Source organism: Emys orbicularis, chromosome 10 (genome assembly GCF_028017835.1).
Source record: "Emys orbicularis isolate rEmyOrb1 chromosome 10, rEmyOrb1.hap1, whole genome shotgun sequence".
NCBI classification, from domain to species: Eukaryota; Metazoa; Chordata; order Testudines; family Emydidae; genus Emys; species Emys orbicularis.
Window position 1 is genome coordinate 53,651,100 of NC_088692.1, and position 19,928 is coordinate 53,671,027.

General features: G+C 39.0%; 1 protein-coding gene across 1 annotated transcript in view; it reads left to right on the top strand.

Moving 5' to 3' along the window:
- Positions 1-19,928, top strand: part of SCAPER (S-phase cyclin A associated protein in the ER) — a 310,638-nt gene that overhangs the window by 12,267 nt on the left and 278,443 nt on the right. The window contains exons 2-4 of the mRNA XM_065411761.1: positions 13,011-13,111; positions 14,312-14,428; positions 15,997-16,157. Coding sequence (XP_065267833.1) covers positions 13,020-13,111; positions 14,312-14,428; positions 15,997-16,157 — 370 coding nt within the window. The 5' untranslated portion in view covers positions 13,011-13,019. The remainder of the gene's footprint in view (positions 1-13,010; positions 13,112-14,311; positions 14,429-15,996; positions 16,158-19,928) is intronic.

A 19,928-nucleotide genomic window follows, 5' to 3' on the forward strand; every position in this document is an offset into this window, starting at 1 on the left:
GGATATTATAGGCGATTTGTACCACACTACAGCCAAATCGCCGCCCCGCTGACAGACCTAACCAGAAAGAAACAGCCAAATGCAGTTCAGTGGACTGATAAGTGTCAAAAGGCCTTTAACCAGCTTAAGGCAACACTCATGTCTGACCCTGTGCTAAGGGCCCCAGACTTTGACAAACCGTTCCTAGTAACCACAGATGCTTCCGAGCGAGGCGTGGGAGCAGTTTTAATGCAGGAAGGACCAGATCAAGAATTCCATCCTGTCGTGTTTCTCAGCAAGAAACTGTCTGAGAGGGAAAGCCACTGGTCAATCAGCGAAAAGGAATGCTACGCCATTGTGTACGCGCTGGAAAAGCTACGCCCATATGTTTGGGGACGGCGCTTCCAACTACAAACAGACCATGCTGCGCTACAGTGGCTTCATACCGCCAAGGGGAATAACAAAAAACTTCTTCGGTGGAGTTTAGCTCTCCAAAATTTTGATTTTGAAATACAACACATTTCGGGAGCTTCTAACAAAGTGGCTGATGCACTCTCCCGGGAAAGTTTCCCAAAGTTAACTGGTTAACAATTGTTCTTGTAATGAAACATATTGTTAGTTTTTATATAATCAGTAGTATGTCTAAAGGTACATGTGTCTTGTTAACTCTGTTTTCTCCTAAAACTCCAGGAAGAAATCACAGCCAGTGTGGAACCGAACGTCCAACACTATCTGTGATTTGGGGGGCGTGTCATAACTATAAAGGGAAGGGTGACAGCCATACTGTGTACAGTACTAAAGTCCCTCCTGGTCAGAGACTCTAAAATCCTTTTACCTGTAAAGGGTTAAGAAGCTCGGGTAACCTGGCTGACACCTGACCCAGAGGACCAATAAGGGGACAAGATACTTTCAAATCTTGGGGGGGGAAAGGCTTTTGTGTGTGTCCTTTGTTTAAGGGGTTGTTCGCTCTTGGGACTGAGAGGGACCAGACATCAATCCAGGTTCTCCCCATCTTTCTAAACAAGTCTCTCTTATTTCAAAATTGTAAGTAAAAGCCAGGCAAGGCGTCTTAGATTTACTTTGTTTTTCTCAGCTTGTAAATGTACCTTTTACCAGAGTGCTTATCTTGTTTTGCTATACTTTGAACCTAAGACAGAGGGGATTCCTCTGAGCTCTTTAAGTTTGATTACCCTGTAAAGTTATTTTCCATACTGATTTTGCAGAAATGATTTTTACCTTTTTCTTTAATTAAAAGCCTTCTTTTTAAGAACCTGATTGATTTCTCCTTGTTTTAAGATCCAAAGGGGGTTTGGATCTGTATTCACCAGGAGTTGGTGAAAGGAAGGAGGGGGGACGGGTCAATTTCTCCTTGTTTAAGATCCAAGAAGTTTGGATCTGCATTCACCAGGGAATTGGTGAAAGGTTTCTCAAGGCTTCCCAGGGAGGGAATCCATCGAAAATGGTGGCAGCGGGACCAGAGCTAAGCTGGTAGATAAGCTTAGCAGTTTTCATGCAGGCCCCTACATTTGTACCCTAAAGTTCAAAGTAGGGATACAGCCTTGACAGCAGCCTATGGAAATATGGCATAGATGAAATTAGGTAGGTGCAAAACTGGTTGAAAGACCATACTCAAAGAGTATTTATCAATGGTTCATGTCTCCTTTGGCCCCTCAGGGGTCAGTCCTGGTTCCAGTACCATTCAGTATTTCATCATAACTTGAATGATGGAGAGGAGAGTATGCTTATGCAATTTGTGAATGATGTCAAGCTGAGGCCTGGTCTACACTAACCCCCAAATTCGAACTAAGGTACGCAACTGAAGTCGACATACCTTAGTTTGAACTTACCGCGGTTCAGACGCGGTCCACACGCGGCAGGCAGGCTCCCCGTCGACTCCGCGGTACTCCTCTCGCCGAGCTGGAGTACCGCAGTCGACGGCGAGCGCTTCCGGGATCGATTTATCGCGTCCAGACCAGACGCGATAAATCGAACCCGGAACTTCGATTGCCAGCTGTCGAACTACCGCGGTAGTGTAGACCTGGCCTGAGAGTGGTTGCAAGCCCTTTGGAGGACAGGATTAGAATTCAGGACGATCTTGGTAAAGTAGAGAATTGGTCTGAAATCAACAAGATGAAATTTAATAAAGACAAGTGCAAAGTACCACATTTAGGAAGGAAAAATCAAATGCACAAATATATAATAGGGAATAACTGGCTAGACAGCAGTATTGCACAAAAAGATTTGGGGATTATAGTGAATCACAAATTGAATATGAGGCAAGAAGTTTGCTTCTGCTTCAAAAATAGCAGATGTTATTCTGATATGTATTAACAGAAATGTCATATGTAAGACAGGGAAGATAATAGTTCCACTTTACTTGGCACCGGTGAGGCCTCAGCTGGAGTACTGTGTCCAGTTTTGGGCACTGCACTTTAAGAAAGATATGAACAAATTGGAGAGAGTCAAGAGGAGAATAACAAAAAATATGAGGTTTGGAAAATATGACTATGAGGAAAGGGTGAAAGCTTTAGGCATGTTCAGCTAAAGAAGAGAAGGCTGGGGTGGATGTGGGGGAAGGGCATGAAAACAGTCTTCAAATATGTAAAAGGTGATCAATACAGAGGATGGAAATCAATTATTCTCCATGTCCACTGAGGGTAGGACAAGAAATAATTGGCTTATTTTAACAAGGGAGGTTCAGGTTAGATATTAGGAAGAGCTTTCAAATTATACAGATAGTTAAGCTCTGGAACAGGTTACGTAAGGAGGTTGTGGAATCCCCATCATTGGAAGATTTTAGGAATAGGTTAGACAAACACCTCTCAGACCTAGGTATATTTAATCCTGCCTCAACACAAGGGGATGGACTAGGTGATCTCTAAATCCCTTCTAGCCCTACATTTCTCTGATTCTGTGAACCTGATAGAGCTATTTCAGTGTGTCCTCTAAATATGATTTTTAATACAATAGTGTAGATTGGCCCATTCTGTAGAACCACCGTAAGGAAGTACTTATTTGCACAATGCACAGTCGACTTGTGGAACTCGTTGCCAGGGGATGTTGTGAAGGCCAAAAGTATATATTCATGAAGGATAGGTCCATTAATAGCTATTAGCCAAGATGGTCAGGGAATGCAACTCCATGCTGTGTGTGTTCCTAAACCTCTCTGACTACCAGAAGCTGGGACTGGATGATGGGGATGGATCACTTGACAATTGCCCTGTTCTGTTCATTCCCTTTGAAGCATCTGGCAGTGGCCACTGTTGGAAGGCAGAATACTGGGCAGATGGACCATTGGTCTGACTTGATATGGCTATTCTTAGGTTCTGACACACTCAGGAGAGGATTTGTGTGCAAAACAGTGCAATGTTCACTTTAAAGAGTTTTTATGAAACTGTTCCCTCACAATGGTAGAGATTTGCAGACACACAGATTTTGGAGCAACATCCTCGCCAAAGTCCACACATCCTAAGGATCTTGAGGGAAGAGATCCCCTTTTTGTTGGAGACAGGAACTGTCCTTCAAGGATAACTATTGCTTCTCTGTCTGTCTTACCCCTGGGCAACATAGCCTTATTAGGAGCCATGCTGCCATTGATCGCATCCCACAGCAGCTATGCAGTAGCATCAGCGTATCCTGCTCCAACTCCACACCTTGTACTTTGTAGAGTCACGAGCAGAGAATCTTCTGAGACAAGGAAGGTGGAACTTCTTCCTCTCCCCACATATGGTCTCCTCTTTTTATAGGTTCTGGGGTGGAGCAACTGAGCCATCATGCATTGTCATTGTATAAAAATAGTTCTTGGATGACTCTGATTTGGTGGTAAAACTATTTTTTCCAATTGTTTAACTAGTCATTAAATGTGGCTTTAGATATTTTTCTATTTTGCTTATTAAAATAATTCTAATAATGGACAGTGTTGCAATAGAAAAGACTAGGCATTATAAGAATTGCAGCTGGAAGATTTGATCATCTCTGTGGCTCATATAGTAACCTCCCATGAATGTACAGTGACACTGCAGTGTTGATAGATAGGTAATCTATAGTAATTCTGCTGGATTGTTTAAACAATAACTTTAAAAATTATATTTTAGGGGTTTAGAGATTAAAAAGACCACTCTGGTCTTCTGAATCTTTAAATTACATTTTAAGATGAAAATCAGTTTTATAATTAAAGATATTTCCACCATTAATATAGATTTTAATTTCACTCATATGCTTACTTGGTAACACTTCGTACTTGCCTGATGTGTCTAGATAAGGTATCTAGTGGTCTAAAACAGTATTAATTATACACCTCTACCCCGATATAACGCTGTCCTCGGGAGCCAAAAAATCTTACCGGGTTATAGGTGAAACTGCGTTATATCGAACGTGCTGTGATCTGCTGGAGTATGCAGCCCCCCTCCCCCCCCGGAGTACTGCTTTACCGCGTTATAGCCGAATTCGTGTTATATCGGGTCGCATTATATCGGGGTAGAGGTGTATAAAAAAGAGTTATCTTATGGTACTAGACAGGCAAATCACTGCCTACAGTTGAGAAGTCACACAAAGTCTGCCAGGTCTGAGGGACTAAAGGACATTGATGATGATAAACAAAAGCAGCACTTGTGTTGACTCATATTTTGTTGTCTTGTTTTTCTTACCTATTTAGTTTGAAAGCAATTTGAGCAGAGAACGTATTGTTAGCTAAGTTTGTGAAGTGTCATTTATATTTACAATGCTGTATAAGTGTTTTGTAAAAATAATATTAAATAAGGAAATATAATATCTGGTAATTGTTCCTCTAGCCCAGTAGTTCTTAAACTGGGGGTCAGGACCCCTCAGGGGGTGGTGAGGTTATTATATGGGGGGTTGCGAGCTGTCAGCCTGTACCCCAAACCCTGCTTTGCCTCCAGCATTTATAATGGTGTTAAATATACAAAAAATGTTTTTTAATTTATGACGGGGATTGCACTCAGAGGTTGCTATGTGAAAGGGGTCACCAGTACACAAGTTTGAGAGTTTAACACGGCTCTAGCCTTTGTGTTACTTATTTTTATTTTTAAATTCTCCTCTGAAAATAAACAATTGTTATTAAGAAAAGCTTTCATATAGATTTTATTCAAATAATCTTAATTTGAATATTTGTGTTTTAATTTGGGAAATTTGTCACTATTTTTTCATATTTTTCCATATACTGAAAAAAATCAAGTGGATACATCATGCAGTGTTATAAATGTTTTAATTGTGCTAAAGGTCAAATTACAATACAAGATTTATACTTGTTAAAGAAAATAAAACCTGACCCTATTACCAACATTTAACACCTTTGGATTAATCCAGGATATCTTGAAAATGTGTGTGTTTGTTTTTGAAGTTATACATATGGGATTTATTCAATCTTATGATTTGGAGTACTTGGTTATTGATTACATTGTCACTGTGGATAATGTTTAGTGCTTCCAAATGGGACTGAGCTCTGGTGAGTGGTTGTGGTTGAAATTGCAGACGAAAGGGTTGTGGTAAGGATGCAAACAGTGGAAAAGTGTGTAAGAAGATCAGCTGTTGTGTATATTTCCTCCTGGCTTTGGACGCTGCCTAAGGCAGTATCTCAGGAACTCTTGCTAATGGTTTGGAGCTGAGGTATTTGAAACCACAAATGTATGTATTGATACTGTTTTGATGCTTCATGCTTAAGAATACAGTGACAAATTGGTTAAATTACCTCTAAAAGAAGCAGGGTTTGTCAAGTTTAAACATAGTCTTATTTCATTTAAATTAGTCTGTCCACTGGTTTAGTGATCACAGAATTGGTGGATATAAAACCAAATAGGAAACAAAAATGAAATGCTAAATTGTGTAGATACTTGCTATATTATAATCCCCCCACATTCAAGTTAAATATTGATGTTTCCATGTATTTTATATCTCTGTTTTATTTTATTATTTAGCATTCTCTAGCCCAACAGAAGAGTAGCCCTCTAACCCTTTATATAGAACATGACATACTCCCCAGTCCATAATGAATGGTCTGTGCTGCTTTCCTGTGAAATTTGGAGATGGTCCCAGTCACATTGCCATGAACTCTGACTGACTAAGATTTACCCCTAATTTCCATCCACCAGACTTTGTGCCTCTGGCTCAGGAACACGTTTGAAAGTTAGCTTGTCCCAAACAGTTTGCTGTGTTCCAAGTTGCTCCTAAAGTGACATTTTTGCAGATGTGAGTACATGAAGTGAATATGTATTTTCTGATTCAGCCTGTCTCAACCTTCTTAATGATAATAATAATAATTAATAGTAGTAATTTCATCCAATGATCTTAAAGTATTTTCACCTATCTCCTGAAGTAGGTCAGTATTATTGTCCCCACTTTACATATGAGTAAATCTGGGCACAGGCAGGTAAGGTTACACAGTGTGTCAATGGCAGAACTGGAAATGAAATCTGGAGTCCTATTAATCAGTCCTGTGTATTACCCACCAGATCATCCTTCAGCACAAATATTTGTACTTGAAATATTTTCTTTCTTCCCTTTTGCTCTCTTATTCCCAATCTCACTCTGCCCTTCCTTATTTAATATTTGGAAAACAAAGAAAATAAATTGCATACAAATATATTGGCGCTAAGAGCAATTAGGCTAGTGGTCAAGGTTTTCCTGAACTCAGTGAATGGGTAATTTGTATTGACTCTCAGATACAGTATGACAGCCAAGTATTATCTAAACAAACACTGTAGCTTATGCTCTAATAAATTTGTTAGTCTCTAAGGTGCCACAAGTACTCCTGTTCTTTTTGTGTTCTTCTGTTGTCCATCATCAGGATGGGTTCATTTATTTTCCATTTCTTCATACCAGCTACAAGTTTAGGGATCTTCCATCTTAGTTTTTAGGGCCCATTACATGTATTTCAATTAGTTTGACAACCCAAAAACCACTGGGTCTTGAATTGATTTCTTACAAGAGTTGAACCTCTAGAAGAATGTTTATTAACACTCCATCTTCTAAAAGAAACAATCTGGAAGTTCTATGGCTGATCCTCCTTACACTATTCAGAAAGACAAAGTGGTTCTGAAACATCACCCCAAAGCCTAGTAAGATGGTCGTAGATTTTCATATTAGCAAATATATAACTCTCGTGCTGTGTTATTCACAAGTCTCATCATCTACCAATGAAATGAGGTTTCATAGGTTAGATATTTAAAAAGTTTTTAATACTGTTTGGAAAAAGCTCAGCCTTATTTGTAAATTTTCCTTTTTTTTCTTCCTTGTGGAGAAATCCAAATTTCAATTCAGAGGCTTTCCAAATGGATTCTGGTTTCTATCTAGGCCTTTTTATGATCAGGCTGGAGTCTCAATACCAGATAGATTGAGGGCATTCTATGAGACCTGTGGCTACACTGGCTGCCTCTATTAGAAATATATCTATTCTTGAAATATGTTAGGCTGCCATGTGGAGTTCACACCTGCATGAAGTATTATTCTCTTGACTCTGAATATAGATCACTTGCTCTGTTCAGTAGGGCAACACTTCAGTCTGTTTCTAAGTAAGCACTCCCTGGCCTCCTGTGATTGTGATTTTGCTGATTAGTCTCCTACACCGGTCTGCTGAGATAATTCATTAAAGCGAAATGAAGGTTGCCTAGCAATACTTGGAATTCTCTGAATATATAGGGCCAAATTCTATTCTGTTACCCCAGTGTAAACCAAGAATGACTCAGTTGAAGTCAGCGAAACTGAATAGATGGAAAATCAGTGTGAGATTGGGTGGAGTCCCATTGCCTCTGCTGAGACACATTCATCATCTTTCCTCCACTCCTCTTTGCAGTCCCTTAATGGATGCTTTGATGAGGAAAGAAATTGAGAACAGTTATGGGAACTTGAACATTTGGATCCTAGATTGTCACAAATGCTCCCAGAAGCTTTAACTACTAACAGTTCAGTGGCTTATGTGCATGGTGCAAGACTGCTACAGTGGGGATTTGCAGAGGCAACATCTTTTGGAGAACTCCGGTTATTGATGTATTATATTATTTTTCTCCCCCATCACACAGTTTTTGCCTCTTCTTTAAGGCCTCATGTTACTGTGATTTTTCATTGACTGAGAATGGTTCAATGGCACTCCATTAGATAGAGTAAAAGGATTCTCCCCCCCCCCTCCCCCAATCCTCCACTAAGATTAAACACACTGCTTTGGCGACTGTCCCTGACTAGGAAGCAAGAATCCAAACCAAACCGTCTGGGTTCTTCTAAGCATTTATAATTCAGCTGTCAAAAAAGTATCTCTGCACTGAAACTTGTTTTGCAAACTCTCAGCCTCAGGGCAATTTTTAAGCCAAATGACTAAAACAAATATTTGATTGTCCTTTTCAAAATTAAATAGAAAGACAGACGAGAAAAATACTAGGTTTGCTTGTTTTTTATGCAGGAATAACTGAAAATGGCATCTAATCTGACACATATTTAATCCAAAATGTACAACATAATTACTCTGCGGAACTATCAACTGGTAGAAAAAACTCAATACCCATTTCCCGACCTGAGAATGAACTGAACATTTGTATGTTAACAAAGTTCTTTTTCTCTGGTATGTTCTGCTGGTGGGAATGCCGGGGAAATTGTTCCATCTTGTGGTCTCCTTTGCCTCCCACCCGCCCCCCTTCCCTGCATTTTAGTGTAAGGGAGTGAAACTGAGAAGATTTGATTTCCAAGTTGACTACATTATATCTGTACAAACTAGACTCCTTTTTTCGAAAGGTATATGCAATAGGAACCAAATCATTGTAGATTTTTTTTTTTTTTTTTTAATATACAAGGGGCCGGAAAACTGATTGAGTTTCCTTCCGCTCATGGAGTTTCTTCTTTATTATTCTATGGGAGATCCCTGTGTTTCTGCACAGCTTCTGGACCCTCATGACTCATGTACGAGCAGGAGCTGTACTTCTATGGTATCTCCTACTGTTGCTGACCCTCTCCTGCCCTGACACCTCCCATCCCATCCCTTCAGTGTATGTGTGTTGCACTCTGTGGTGGGTTAATCCATATATGTTATTTCTGGCTTGGGTAAGAGGCATTAAATTACATCACCAGTCCCTGCTTAATTTAGGGGGCATGATAGATTGGACAGCAGCCATCCCCTGGGTTGTCTATCCACACCTAAGAAGCCAGGTCCCTGCAGAGATCCTAGGGATGTGTTTCCATGGAATCAGACAGAAAAAGAGAACACTTGTAAATTTACTGTAGATATTTTGTAAAAATAATGAGGTCTTACTAATATTAGACATCCTTCCAGTGCTCTGCCACTAAGCCGTTGCTATGAAGTGAGGAGAGGCCATTTTTGTATGTGTGAATTATAGGGTGTGAGGTTCTAATGTCTAGAGACCTGTCCAATATTTATTCAAGGGCTGCCCTCTTTAATTGCCCACTGCTGAAATTAACATCGCTTTTTCAACTAACTAGAGAAACACTTCAATTAAATATATATTGTTTTCATTCCAGTTCAAAAATTCCACCATATTGATACTAAGCTTGAAGGATGTTGAGGTCTTTTCATTATTTAAAAAAACCTTTAAGATACAGGAAGCTGTGTGAGATCACAGGACCACACATATACTGTTTTGCAAATGCATTATGGTAAAGCTTCTCCAAGGTGTTTAGGAAAGGTGGGGACATCCATGGAAAAGATTACCATGAGCCCAAAATGTAGGAACAAGAAGCATGGATTAAAATATATATAAATTTTTTTAAAATGTGGTGTTATTTGAAATTAAGCTAATGATTCAGGGCTGGAGGAAGGAAGTACACCAAGGTAGAAAATGAAAGCATGAAGAAGTCATTAGAATGATGCAGGGGGGAATTTTAATATTGTAGAAATTCTTCTGTTTCACATTTTCCTGTTGACATTGGTTTTAAGACCATCCCCTCAACCTGTTTTCTTAGCTTGTACTGGCCTTTAAAAATCAGTATGAGTTACACTTGACCTTGACAAATAATGGCATTTAAAATTGCCTTGACTCTAGTGCAGCAGCAGTCTACCCCATAAAGGTTCCTTTTTGTCAGCACCTTCTCAAGTGGTACAAGTTTCCACTGCTTCAGCACCATAGGGTATATCTGCTACACTCAGTACTGTAGGTGAATTAGAGAGCCAAGACCCTAGGGCCCTGTGCAGTAGTATTGTGTATCAGGAGGACAAAGGGATGGCGCCAACCGTCCTGCTGTATGCGCCAGTAACTAGAATTAATTACAAACCAATCGAATCCGTTGCAGCCAATTGGTAAACTAATTGGTAATTTTAGCTGTACATCTATATGTAGTTATCTGGATGCCTGTAACGGCGCTTTCAGAGCCACTTTTGTTCTGCTTCATCCTGCTTGACAAAATGGCCTTCATAGCTTTAGGGAGAAAGATGTGCATCAGTGAATATGGGGCCGCTCCAGCTGCTTGTCTTGTTTGTATTCCCTTGTTCGTAAAACATGACTCAGATTACAGCTGCATGGTACTGCTCTGATCATTTCTGATAAAGTGTAGCTAAACATTCCTTAAAAGAAGTTGTTTAAGCCATTTATTGTATTTTCTTTGTGCCATCTAGCTTCAGAAATATAACTCATATTTGGATTAATTCAGTTTTTAATAGGGAAAATCTCAGTAGCAGACATTTTAAAATAAATTATACTGAATTAATCTTGCTTTCTATGCTCTTACTGTTGTTAATGTTCAGCACAAGATAGTATGACTGACTTAAACTGAATTAGAAACCTAGTTTTTTATTAGTGAAATTGGAAGAAGAGGGCTGGCTAAAACACGTAATTTGTTCATTTCTTGTAGCAGACTTTTCTTACCAGTTACTTTGCAATGCCAATTGCCTTTTAAGAAAAATAAATAAAATGTTTTGGTTTTGTGACACTTCAAAATAAAGGTAATATAATGTTAATATAAAAGTTGTTTGATTTTTTTAATATATATTTGTAAATATTTACTACAAATGCACTTTTAGACTATGTCCAACAGATGTATTTGTAGTTATCTTTCATCTTTCTATGTATATGTATATATAAAGTCTCAGTATTAAAGTTTTTTTTATTAGTATTTGTCAGAGAGTTCTTTCTTCCCTTCATTTTGGATGAAAATTACCCCTGTGTGTAGGTCCACTCCATGGACTATACACCACTTATGTCTCAGTTAAGTCCTATTTTGAGTGTTTAAGTGGGAGATAAATGGTCCATAGGCCTTGTGCTGGTCTGATTTAGATTATATGTATAGCTATCAGTTAAAAAAAATGAAACAAGTAAGAACTCATACTTAGGTAAATCTCCCACTGAAATTAGTGGGAGAATTACCTGAGTGAAGACTGCAGAATCAGGCTGTAATAGGGGAAATGGCCTTTTCAATTTTAACTGTTATCTTCTGTGTTTAAGGGCAACCTTGACATAGTTAACACACTTCCAAAGCTTGAATGAATTGGAAACCAGTATGTATGATGAATCATTTTCAAAGTAAAGCTTAATAATATTTTTTGCTACTAGAAGGAAGTAAAGACTTTTAATTCTATTTTGCTCGATGTACATGATTATTGTGCCGCTAATTTTCTTCTTTAGATGTGAGAAATTATATTAGATTCACATTAAAGGTCTGCAGTTGTCAAATGGCATTCTTTGTTACTCGTCAGCGTATACATGACTAGGTTCTATCAAATTAATAAGATCTTGCAAGACTCTGTTCATTATCAATTGAATTCCAACATACTGTGAAAGTCTGGCTTCAAGCCATGAAAGACAGTCATGGATGCAGCTTTCACTTTGTCTGACTCAAATAGCTGATTTTGAATCACTTAAAAAATGTAGGTAAATTCTTGAACAATTAGATTTCATTCAACAGTATCTTTCCAAAAAGATAATAGAATCGCTTATCCATAAAAACAGGATGTGTAATCTGATCATTGGTTGTTATAAGGGCTAAATATGTAATTATTCCAAAGCCATGAATGTGGGATTCTGTGGTTTACAATTCTTAAAGTGCAGTTATTGTGAGAGGTTCTGTGCTTAGTAGTGCTCTCAGTAACTTCACATCAAATATATTCTGTTTACAAGTCAATTGCCAATGCCATAATCTCTCCCTTTATACTTTCTGCCTCTTAAACCATCACCAGTAATATTCTGTAATTATAGTATAATTTATAATTTTGTTGATGCTGAGGTTGAGTAGAATCTTATGTGGCAATATCACATATACATTCCATAATCTCTAGACAGACTAGTATTGCTACACACCAGCAGGATGTTCTGTGTGCCACAATTTAGGAATTCTGTGGAAGAGGGGTTCTCTCCTGTGGGCTACAGAGCTAGGTAGGGTGCTTTTTGCCTTCCCCAACTGCTGATATCCTAGGATTCATTAGAGTGGACTCTCTCCTGCTGACTTTACAAAATGTGCAGCTGCCCTCCTAATCACTTTGCATATTACACAGCCAAGTGAATCATTAATGTTTGTGCAATTTCCTATGCAGTTCATAAGTTTATCAAAACTCTATGCAAAATGTACTGCACATATCCAGCATGTGAATTTTAAAAGATCATAACTTGTCAAATCAAAATCAAATTTCACTGGAGCATTCAGAGACACTTGTGCTTAATGAGAGCTTTAATTTACATGCCAGATTTCAGCTTTCTGTCCTTAGCCATTTTGTTTGCAGAGATGTTCAAAAAAGATCACAAGAATTATTTATAATAGGAAAAGTATTTTAAACTCTCTTTAAAGTCTGAACTGTTTTTGCTCAAGCCATTCAAAAGCTCCACTTTCAAGCAGGGACTGAGACTGGTAAATTTCAGCTTCAAAAGTTTGTTTCAGAAAGTTATTGGCAACTTGAAGTGGTGTCAGAATGGAAAATATTATGCAACCTTTACTAAAGCAGATTTTGCCCCTTTAGCTGTAATAGAGTGAAATGTGTACTGTCTGGTCAGTTTTTTTGCTGAGTTTTCTATTTCTTCCAATATTGTCTCTTTCTTTGCCTTCCCCACCCCAATAAATACAAATACCTGATGTAAGTTGTTGTTTTCCAGGAGGTTCTAATGATGCTAGATAACTATGTAAGAGATTTCAAGGCATTGATTGACTGGATACAGCTACAGGAAAAGCTAGAGAAGGCTGATGCTCAAAGCAGGTAATCAGATTTTTTTTCTTTTCTTTTAATCTATTTCCTAATAGTCTCTCAGGGTGAAATTCACCCTAGTGCAGAGGTCCAGCACAAGGGCCTATGAGCCACTTAAGTCCCTTTAAGCAATATTGCCAGCTCCAATCATTAAAAAATCATGAACAAAGCCATATGAAATCATGGTATTTAAAAAAAATGTACACCGCTACCTCGATATAACGCGACCTGATATAACACGAATTTGGACATAATATGGTAAAGCAGTGCTCCGGGGGGGTTCCCTGGGTATGCTTGTTCGGCCCACACAGAAGCCTATGCTGCCATGTCTTTATTACTGTTTTTAGCCATGCTAGCTAGATTAAAGCTAGAGTGGGTATGCCAGTCTGTACTGCTATCACATCTCCTATTGCAGTGTAGACATACCCTTGGACTCCTAGGTCATTTGTGTGACTGAAAATTTTACCTACTATCTACGAAAAAAGATCAGCCTAACTGTTTATTCGGATTCCTGTTTTCCCAAGGAAAGCTAAATCATGCTTTCTATAAACAATTTAATAATACCCTGTTCTTCTCAGCATCTGTGTAGGTGTCCCCACCTTGCAAATTCTCTTAAGTAATTATCTGAGAAGAAAAAGCTTAGAATTTAGGCTCCAATAACATCAACAATAATAATACCTAGCTCTAACATAGCAGTTTTCATCAGTAGATCTCAAAGTGCTTTGCAAAGGAGGTAAGCATCAGTACCCCCATTTTACAGATGGGGAAACTGAGGCACAGAAAGGTGAAGTAACTCTCCAAAGGTCATCCAGCCGGCCAGTTGTAGAGTTGGCAGTAGAATTCAGGTCTCACGAATTCCAATTCTGTGCTCTATCCACTAGGCAACATTGCCTCCCTTTAGTGACAGGCAAACAATTATTTTAAAAGTGGTTTAGAGTATTGCATTCAGCTCAAGCCCATGCTTTCCCTTGCCCTATTGATTCCTCACTTGGTTCCATTTTTGAATTAATCAGTAGTTGACATATTCTATATTATAACCACTGGCTGTGCCCACATTAGGCTAGTTCAGATAAAATTTCCCACTGTTGCTACATCACCAACATCCAAAACATGATTTTGTTTTACTTCAAGTTGAAATAGGAATATTCATTGAAAAATGTTGTAATGACTGCTTAGGATTTATTCTTAATTTATTCTCTCCTGAATTTTTAGACCTACTTCATTGGCCTGGGAAGTAAAGAAGATGTCTCCAGGACGCCATGTAATACCAAGTCCATCAACAGATAGAATCAGCGTAACATCAAATGCTCGAAGAAGTTTAAATTTTGGGTATGAAAACAAATAATAAAGGCAGTAAAGGAAAGCTAACTCATTTATTAAAAGGGTTCAGGGTTAACTCGTACATAATTTTCCTTTTGCAGCTAATGTATTGTTTGGGTGCTATTTACTAAGCCATATTTGAACCCAAATATTGATGTATGTGAACACGAGAGAGAAAAATACCCAACACATTGTGTAAACAAAACAAAGCAAAAAACTATTATTAGAAGACCTAATTTTTTGCTTATATTTAATCAGACATTTTATTCCTCAGCATTTCAATGACCTGATGATAAAAACTAATCAATCTATTTCATGTTAACTGTTTAATAAGATTAGCAGCCATTTCCTTCTACAAAACAAAGGTCAAAATATATGTAATTGACATTTTAAAATAGCCTGTGTATGCACCTGTGTATGGCAAGCTGAGTGTGCAGGAAGTTAATGTTGATCACTAACAATTAATGTAACATGAAATTGATTTTGATGAGCAGCAAAATTTATATTAGTCTGAAAGACAGAAAATATTTATTATAAAAATACTAAACCTCTTATTCAATTAAGTGCCAGTATGTGGAGCAAGCACACAAAAATTACATTTAAATTATTTAACTCTATTTCAGGGGAGCATTATCTTCACTAAAGCCCAAATATTGGAAAGCACTTAAGCACATGCAGTAAGTCCATTCCTATACAGGACATGCTTTAACTCCAGCCCATTGGGACTTACTGTCAGGGCCGGCTCCAGGCACCAGCTGAGCAAGCTGGTGCTTGGGGCGGCAGATTGTTCGAGGCGGCATTCTGCCCAATCCTAGGGCGGCATGGCTGCTTTTTTTTTTTTTTTTGTTCCGCTCCGGCCGCCCTGTGGGGGGGGGCGGCGCGAAGAACCAGAGCGCCTTGCAGGGCAGTCCTCTTCCTTCCCTCCCCGCCGACTGGAGCGGAGCCCTCGCGGCAGGCGGTGCAGCGGAAGGGGCCGCATGGCAGCGCCCCTGCTGTAACCCTGGCAGCCCCCTTCTCTCTCTCTCTCCCCCCCCCCAGGAAAGCATCCCTTAACATTTAGGCCTGGTCCACACTAACCCCCCACTTCGAACTAAGATACGCAACTTCAGCTATGTTATTCACGTAGCTGAAGTCGAACTATCTTAGTTCGAACTTACCGCGGGTCCACACGCGGCAGGCAGGCTCCCCCGTCGACTCCGCGTACTCCTCTCGCAGAGCAGGAGAACCGGTGTCGACAGCGAGCACTTCCGGGATCGATTTATCGCGTCTAGACAAGACGCGATAAATCGATCCCAGAAGATCGATTGCTTACCGCCGGACCCGGAGGTAAGTATAGACGTACCCTTAGACTCAAGATTTTCTGCTCTGGAAATTGTGTAAGTATAGAAAGAGAGATGGGGGCAAGAATAAGAGCTTTCTATTGGTTGTCAAGAGGTGTCATTTTTTTAGAGCCACCCTTTAATCTAAGCCACCAAAAGTCAAGACACAAAATAAATGAACATGTAAGAAATTCTCCGATAAACCATTCCATTATTTGATCAGAAAGTGTAATATCTATGAATTATTTTTTCACTTAGGAATCCATCTGTGACAATTGCTACCACTCGTCTGGCTCCTTCAGGTGTAAGTTGGGCTGATAAGGTGAAAGCTAACCATGGAGCTAAAGCTGCCACTCCAGAGCTAGCAACTACACAAACCTGCATGCCAGCACCAGTGCAGAAGTCATCACGGAGAAATGGCAAGTGTCTTTCAGTGAGCTATTATCTAAAATTATTATTATGGCCCAGCTATTGAAAAGTTAGTTCAATGTGAGATGACTTATTTCATAACAAAAATAAATCAATCAAAATCACAACTTTTGTTGTTACAGTACACCAATTTAGCTTTACATAAAATAACAGTAAAATTAAATTAATGATCAAAATGTAGGTTCTTCCAACATTGCTTTTTCAATGCTGCTGTTGAAGTTGAGGAAGATTTCCCTTAGCAAATTTGTTTTTTCAAGTGCTGATAACTTTTCATTGACTAGTAACCTACCTGACACCTCATATAGGGAAAAAAAAATGTGACTAAACTTTTGGTTTAATGAAACTACTATTTATCTTTCTTTAAAACTCCTTCAGAGGTTTGTTTTCTAAACTTCATCATGGACATCAGGGATCACAACTAAAAAGCAAAAAGTGTTTTGATTCTCAGGTTCAGAAATGTACAAATGGCCCCGCAAGAATAACCTTTGATATTTTCCAAAAGAGCTTGAAGATGTGTGTCCACAGAGACTAATGCACTAGACCTGTGCTAAAGAAGTGATAATGGATGGCTTGTTCTTTCTCTGAAGGGTTGCCACACTAGATTGTAGTTCCTTTCCCCTTGTTTAAAGAGTGTCCTTGGAGAAGCTTTTAATTCACAGCCTTTTGCTCTAGAGAAGATCGTTTCACTGGAAATAGTAAAAAACAAACAAACAAAACTTTGCCTTTTGCTTTATGAACTCTCTCTCTCTCTCTCTCTCTCTCTCTCTCTCTCTCTGCCAGCATATATTGGGGCCTTGGAGTTTTCTCCAAAGATTGTTTTCCCCATTTATCTTTTAATTTATTGACCCAGTTTTCTCTATGCAAACACAGTATTGAGATAGAGAAAGTAGATATCCTCCCCAAAAAATGAATTTAGAATCCCATTTCTAATATATTTAGTATCTTAAAGAAAAACTACTAGAAAAGAAAGACATGCACTTCATGTATTTACACATTAAAAGTATTGGTAGTAAAAATGATGCACCGTATATAGAGCTGTAAATTTTCTTGGTGTTTTACAAAGGTCAAACATGTTTCCGGCCTCAAAATATCTTACAATTTAAATTAATTCAGTTTTGTAACAGCAGTTTCATATGGTCAGAAAAGAACAGTCAAAAGCTTACTCATTTTTTGTCTCACATTCATTCATTCGGTCCTGCTATTTTACTGGTCTATCTCCCTGAGCATCATTTTAAAATTACCTCTTGTCTCTAGTGTCACTTCTGCTCAATGGTTTTTTTTTGTTTTTGGTCTAGCATTTTAATGTATTCTTGACAACATATGTATAAAATGGAAAACTGAGAAATTGCAGCTACAACATGACAGGACTCCAGTGTGGCATATGATTTATTTCAGTGATGTATGTGATTTTCATATAAAAATAAAATAATTAATGTACAGGAGAAATGAGGAGCAGCAGATATCACCAGCTCTTTTTTGACATATATGAACTATACCTCATTACAGTAGTTTAAGAAGTCTTATTTTATACCCAGGAGACTGAGCATTCTGACCCATGTTAGAGCTGCATTACTTTGAGACTGCTGTGAAAAATGGAAAACTTTGAAGGATATCATCTCAAACTACAAGCTTTAAATGAAATGTGTCTGTTTTAAAACAGTTACAAATTCTTTACTGTCATGAGGTGCCATCTCCTGAGGAACAAAATAAAGGAAAACTACACTCAGCATAAGAATATTTACATGCTGGAAGGGAGAGAAGTGCAGTCTGTTGCTGCTTGGTCTAGTATATACCAACTTTTGAGTTGCATACTGGAAAAAGTTCCTATAAGATGATGAATCTATTTAGATTGTAAGCTCTTTGGTTAGGGACTGGGTTTATATCATGCCAGACATTATGGGTTCTGTATGATTGTTGTCTCTAGACACTACCGCATTACAAATAATAGAGTGGGGAGTTTGGTGGTGAGCAGACAATAAGATAGGAATTCCTATCTAAGGAATAGGAAAAGGGGCTATAGATTCCCACCTTTCTGAGAGCCCACTTCTGGAGGAAATACCATGATTTTCAAAGCTAGAGCGTGGTCTGTTTGTGAGAATTGTATATTTTTTTTGTTTCCAATTGTTACATTTTTGTAACTAAAAATGGAATGTTTTTTGGAAAGCAGCTACTTCTTGTGCTTGAAGTGTACCACCACTGCTTCACATCTACCTGTTACTGACAGCATCTTTGATTACAACTCTTTCAGTTTTAGTAAAGATCTAATTTACTTTTCATTATCTCTGCAAAAAGAAAACACGTTTATCATACCTCCCCATCTCAGTGGATTTCCACTCTTGGGTGCATCCTTTCCGGATGTGATTGTTTGCTTCTATAACTTCCAATTTCTGGGTCGTTGAAGCACCTGTCATACATCTATTAAAAAATACCACAGTAATTGTATAGTAGAAGCTAGGTTGAAGGAACTTGTTAAAGAGCACTTTTCATTCCTCAGCACATCACCTCAAGGAAGCATAAGCAAAGGACACTGTGTTTGAAAGGGAGAGGAGTGCTGAAAGACAAGCCATGCAAAAGGATATTTATGTTGTCCTGATAAAAGTGACAGGCTGATCTCTCAAAGAAACACATATTAAATAAAAGGTTGCTAATAGAAAGAGAGGATTTACAGCTATCATTTGAATTGCTTCTTGTAGCCTGCAACTAAATGAGAATATGTTTAAATGTTGTGTTTAAGTTTGAATAAGCTTCTTTATAGTTCCTAAAACAGATGCAACTGATTCGGATTTGGCTAATAATGTTGCAGAACAGATGTTGGCTGAACATCCCAGGAGATGGAAGAAATTCTTACTTCCTAGGAACAAGAAAAGAGGTGGGGCTATCTTTTTCAGAGAGAGCCACAGTCTTAAAAAGAAGCTCAAGAGGGGCTGCAGACTCTTCCTATAGCAGTGGCATGAGTGGCATATGGGTACCATGCTTGTACAGAAAACACTTTGTGCTTAAGACTTAAGCACAAAGTACCAGGGAATGGTTACTTCTTGTTACACTACCTAAATTTTGATTCTTTTATTGGTGCACCAGCTCATACTGAGAACAGATGTACTCAGTACAATTACTCAGTATTGTAGTGAGTACACTCATTGTTGAAATACTTGAGAGGATTTGTACCATGCATCTTAGTTTTATCGGATCATCTAAAGGGGCCCTGCTCTGTCACTGATATTGCTGAGTCACTGAACAGCCTCTGAGTCCTCCTGGGGCAAACTTGTAGGTGTATTGATGAGGATTTGGGTTTCCTCTTGCTTTTTCTTGGGCACTTCACATTCTTAGTCCATATTAAGATTTTTCATCTACAACCTGTCTCTTCAACACTTCAGGGTTTCAAGCCCTGTTTACTCCCCTCACCCAATCTTCCATCTGTGAACTTTGGCTCAGCACGCTATCACCGCATGTCACAGGGTGCACCTCTCACCGCTGGGCTGACGTCTCCTCCTGGTCACTATGAGGATTAGCTGTTGAGGCCGACGCCCCCTCCCACAGATTGCACACCATCACTCCGATTCTGGTCTGCAGCTCCTCTCTCTCCAGGACCCTCAGCATCTCCTTCGTGACTTAGCCCTCTGGCTAGGTCACTCAGCGTTTCCCCTTCCGGGGTTCAGTACATCAGCAGTCCTAGACAGCCTTCCCATTCACTGCCTCAGTTCTATGCCACACCCTTGGTGGCTGGTAGGCGAACTTGGGCCCACCCTCTTCTCTTGGTTCCA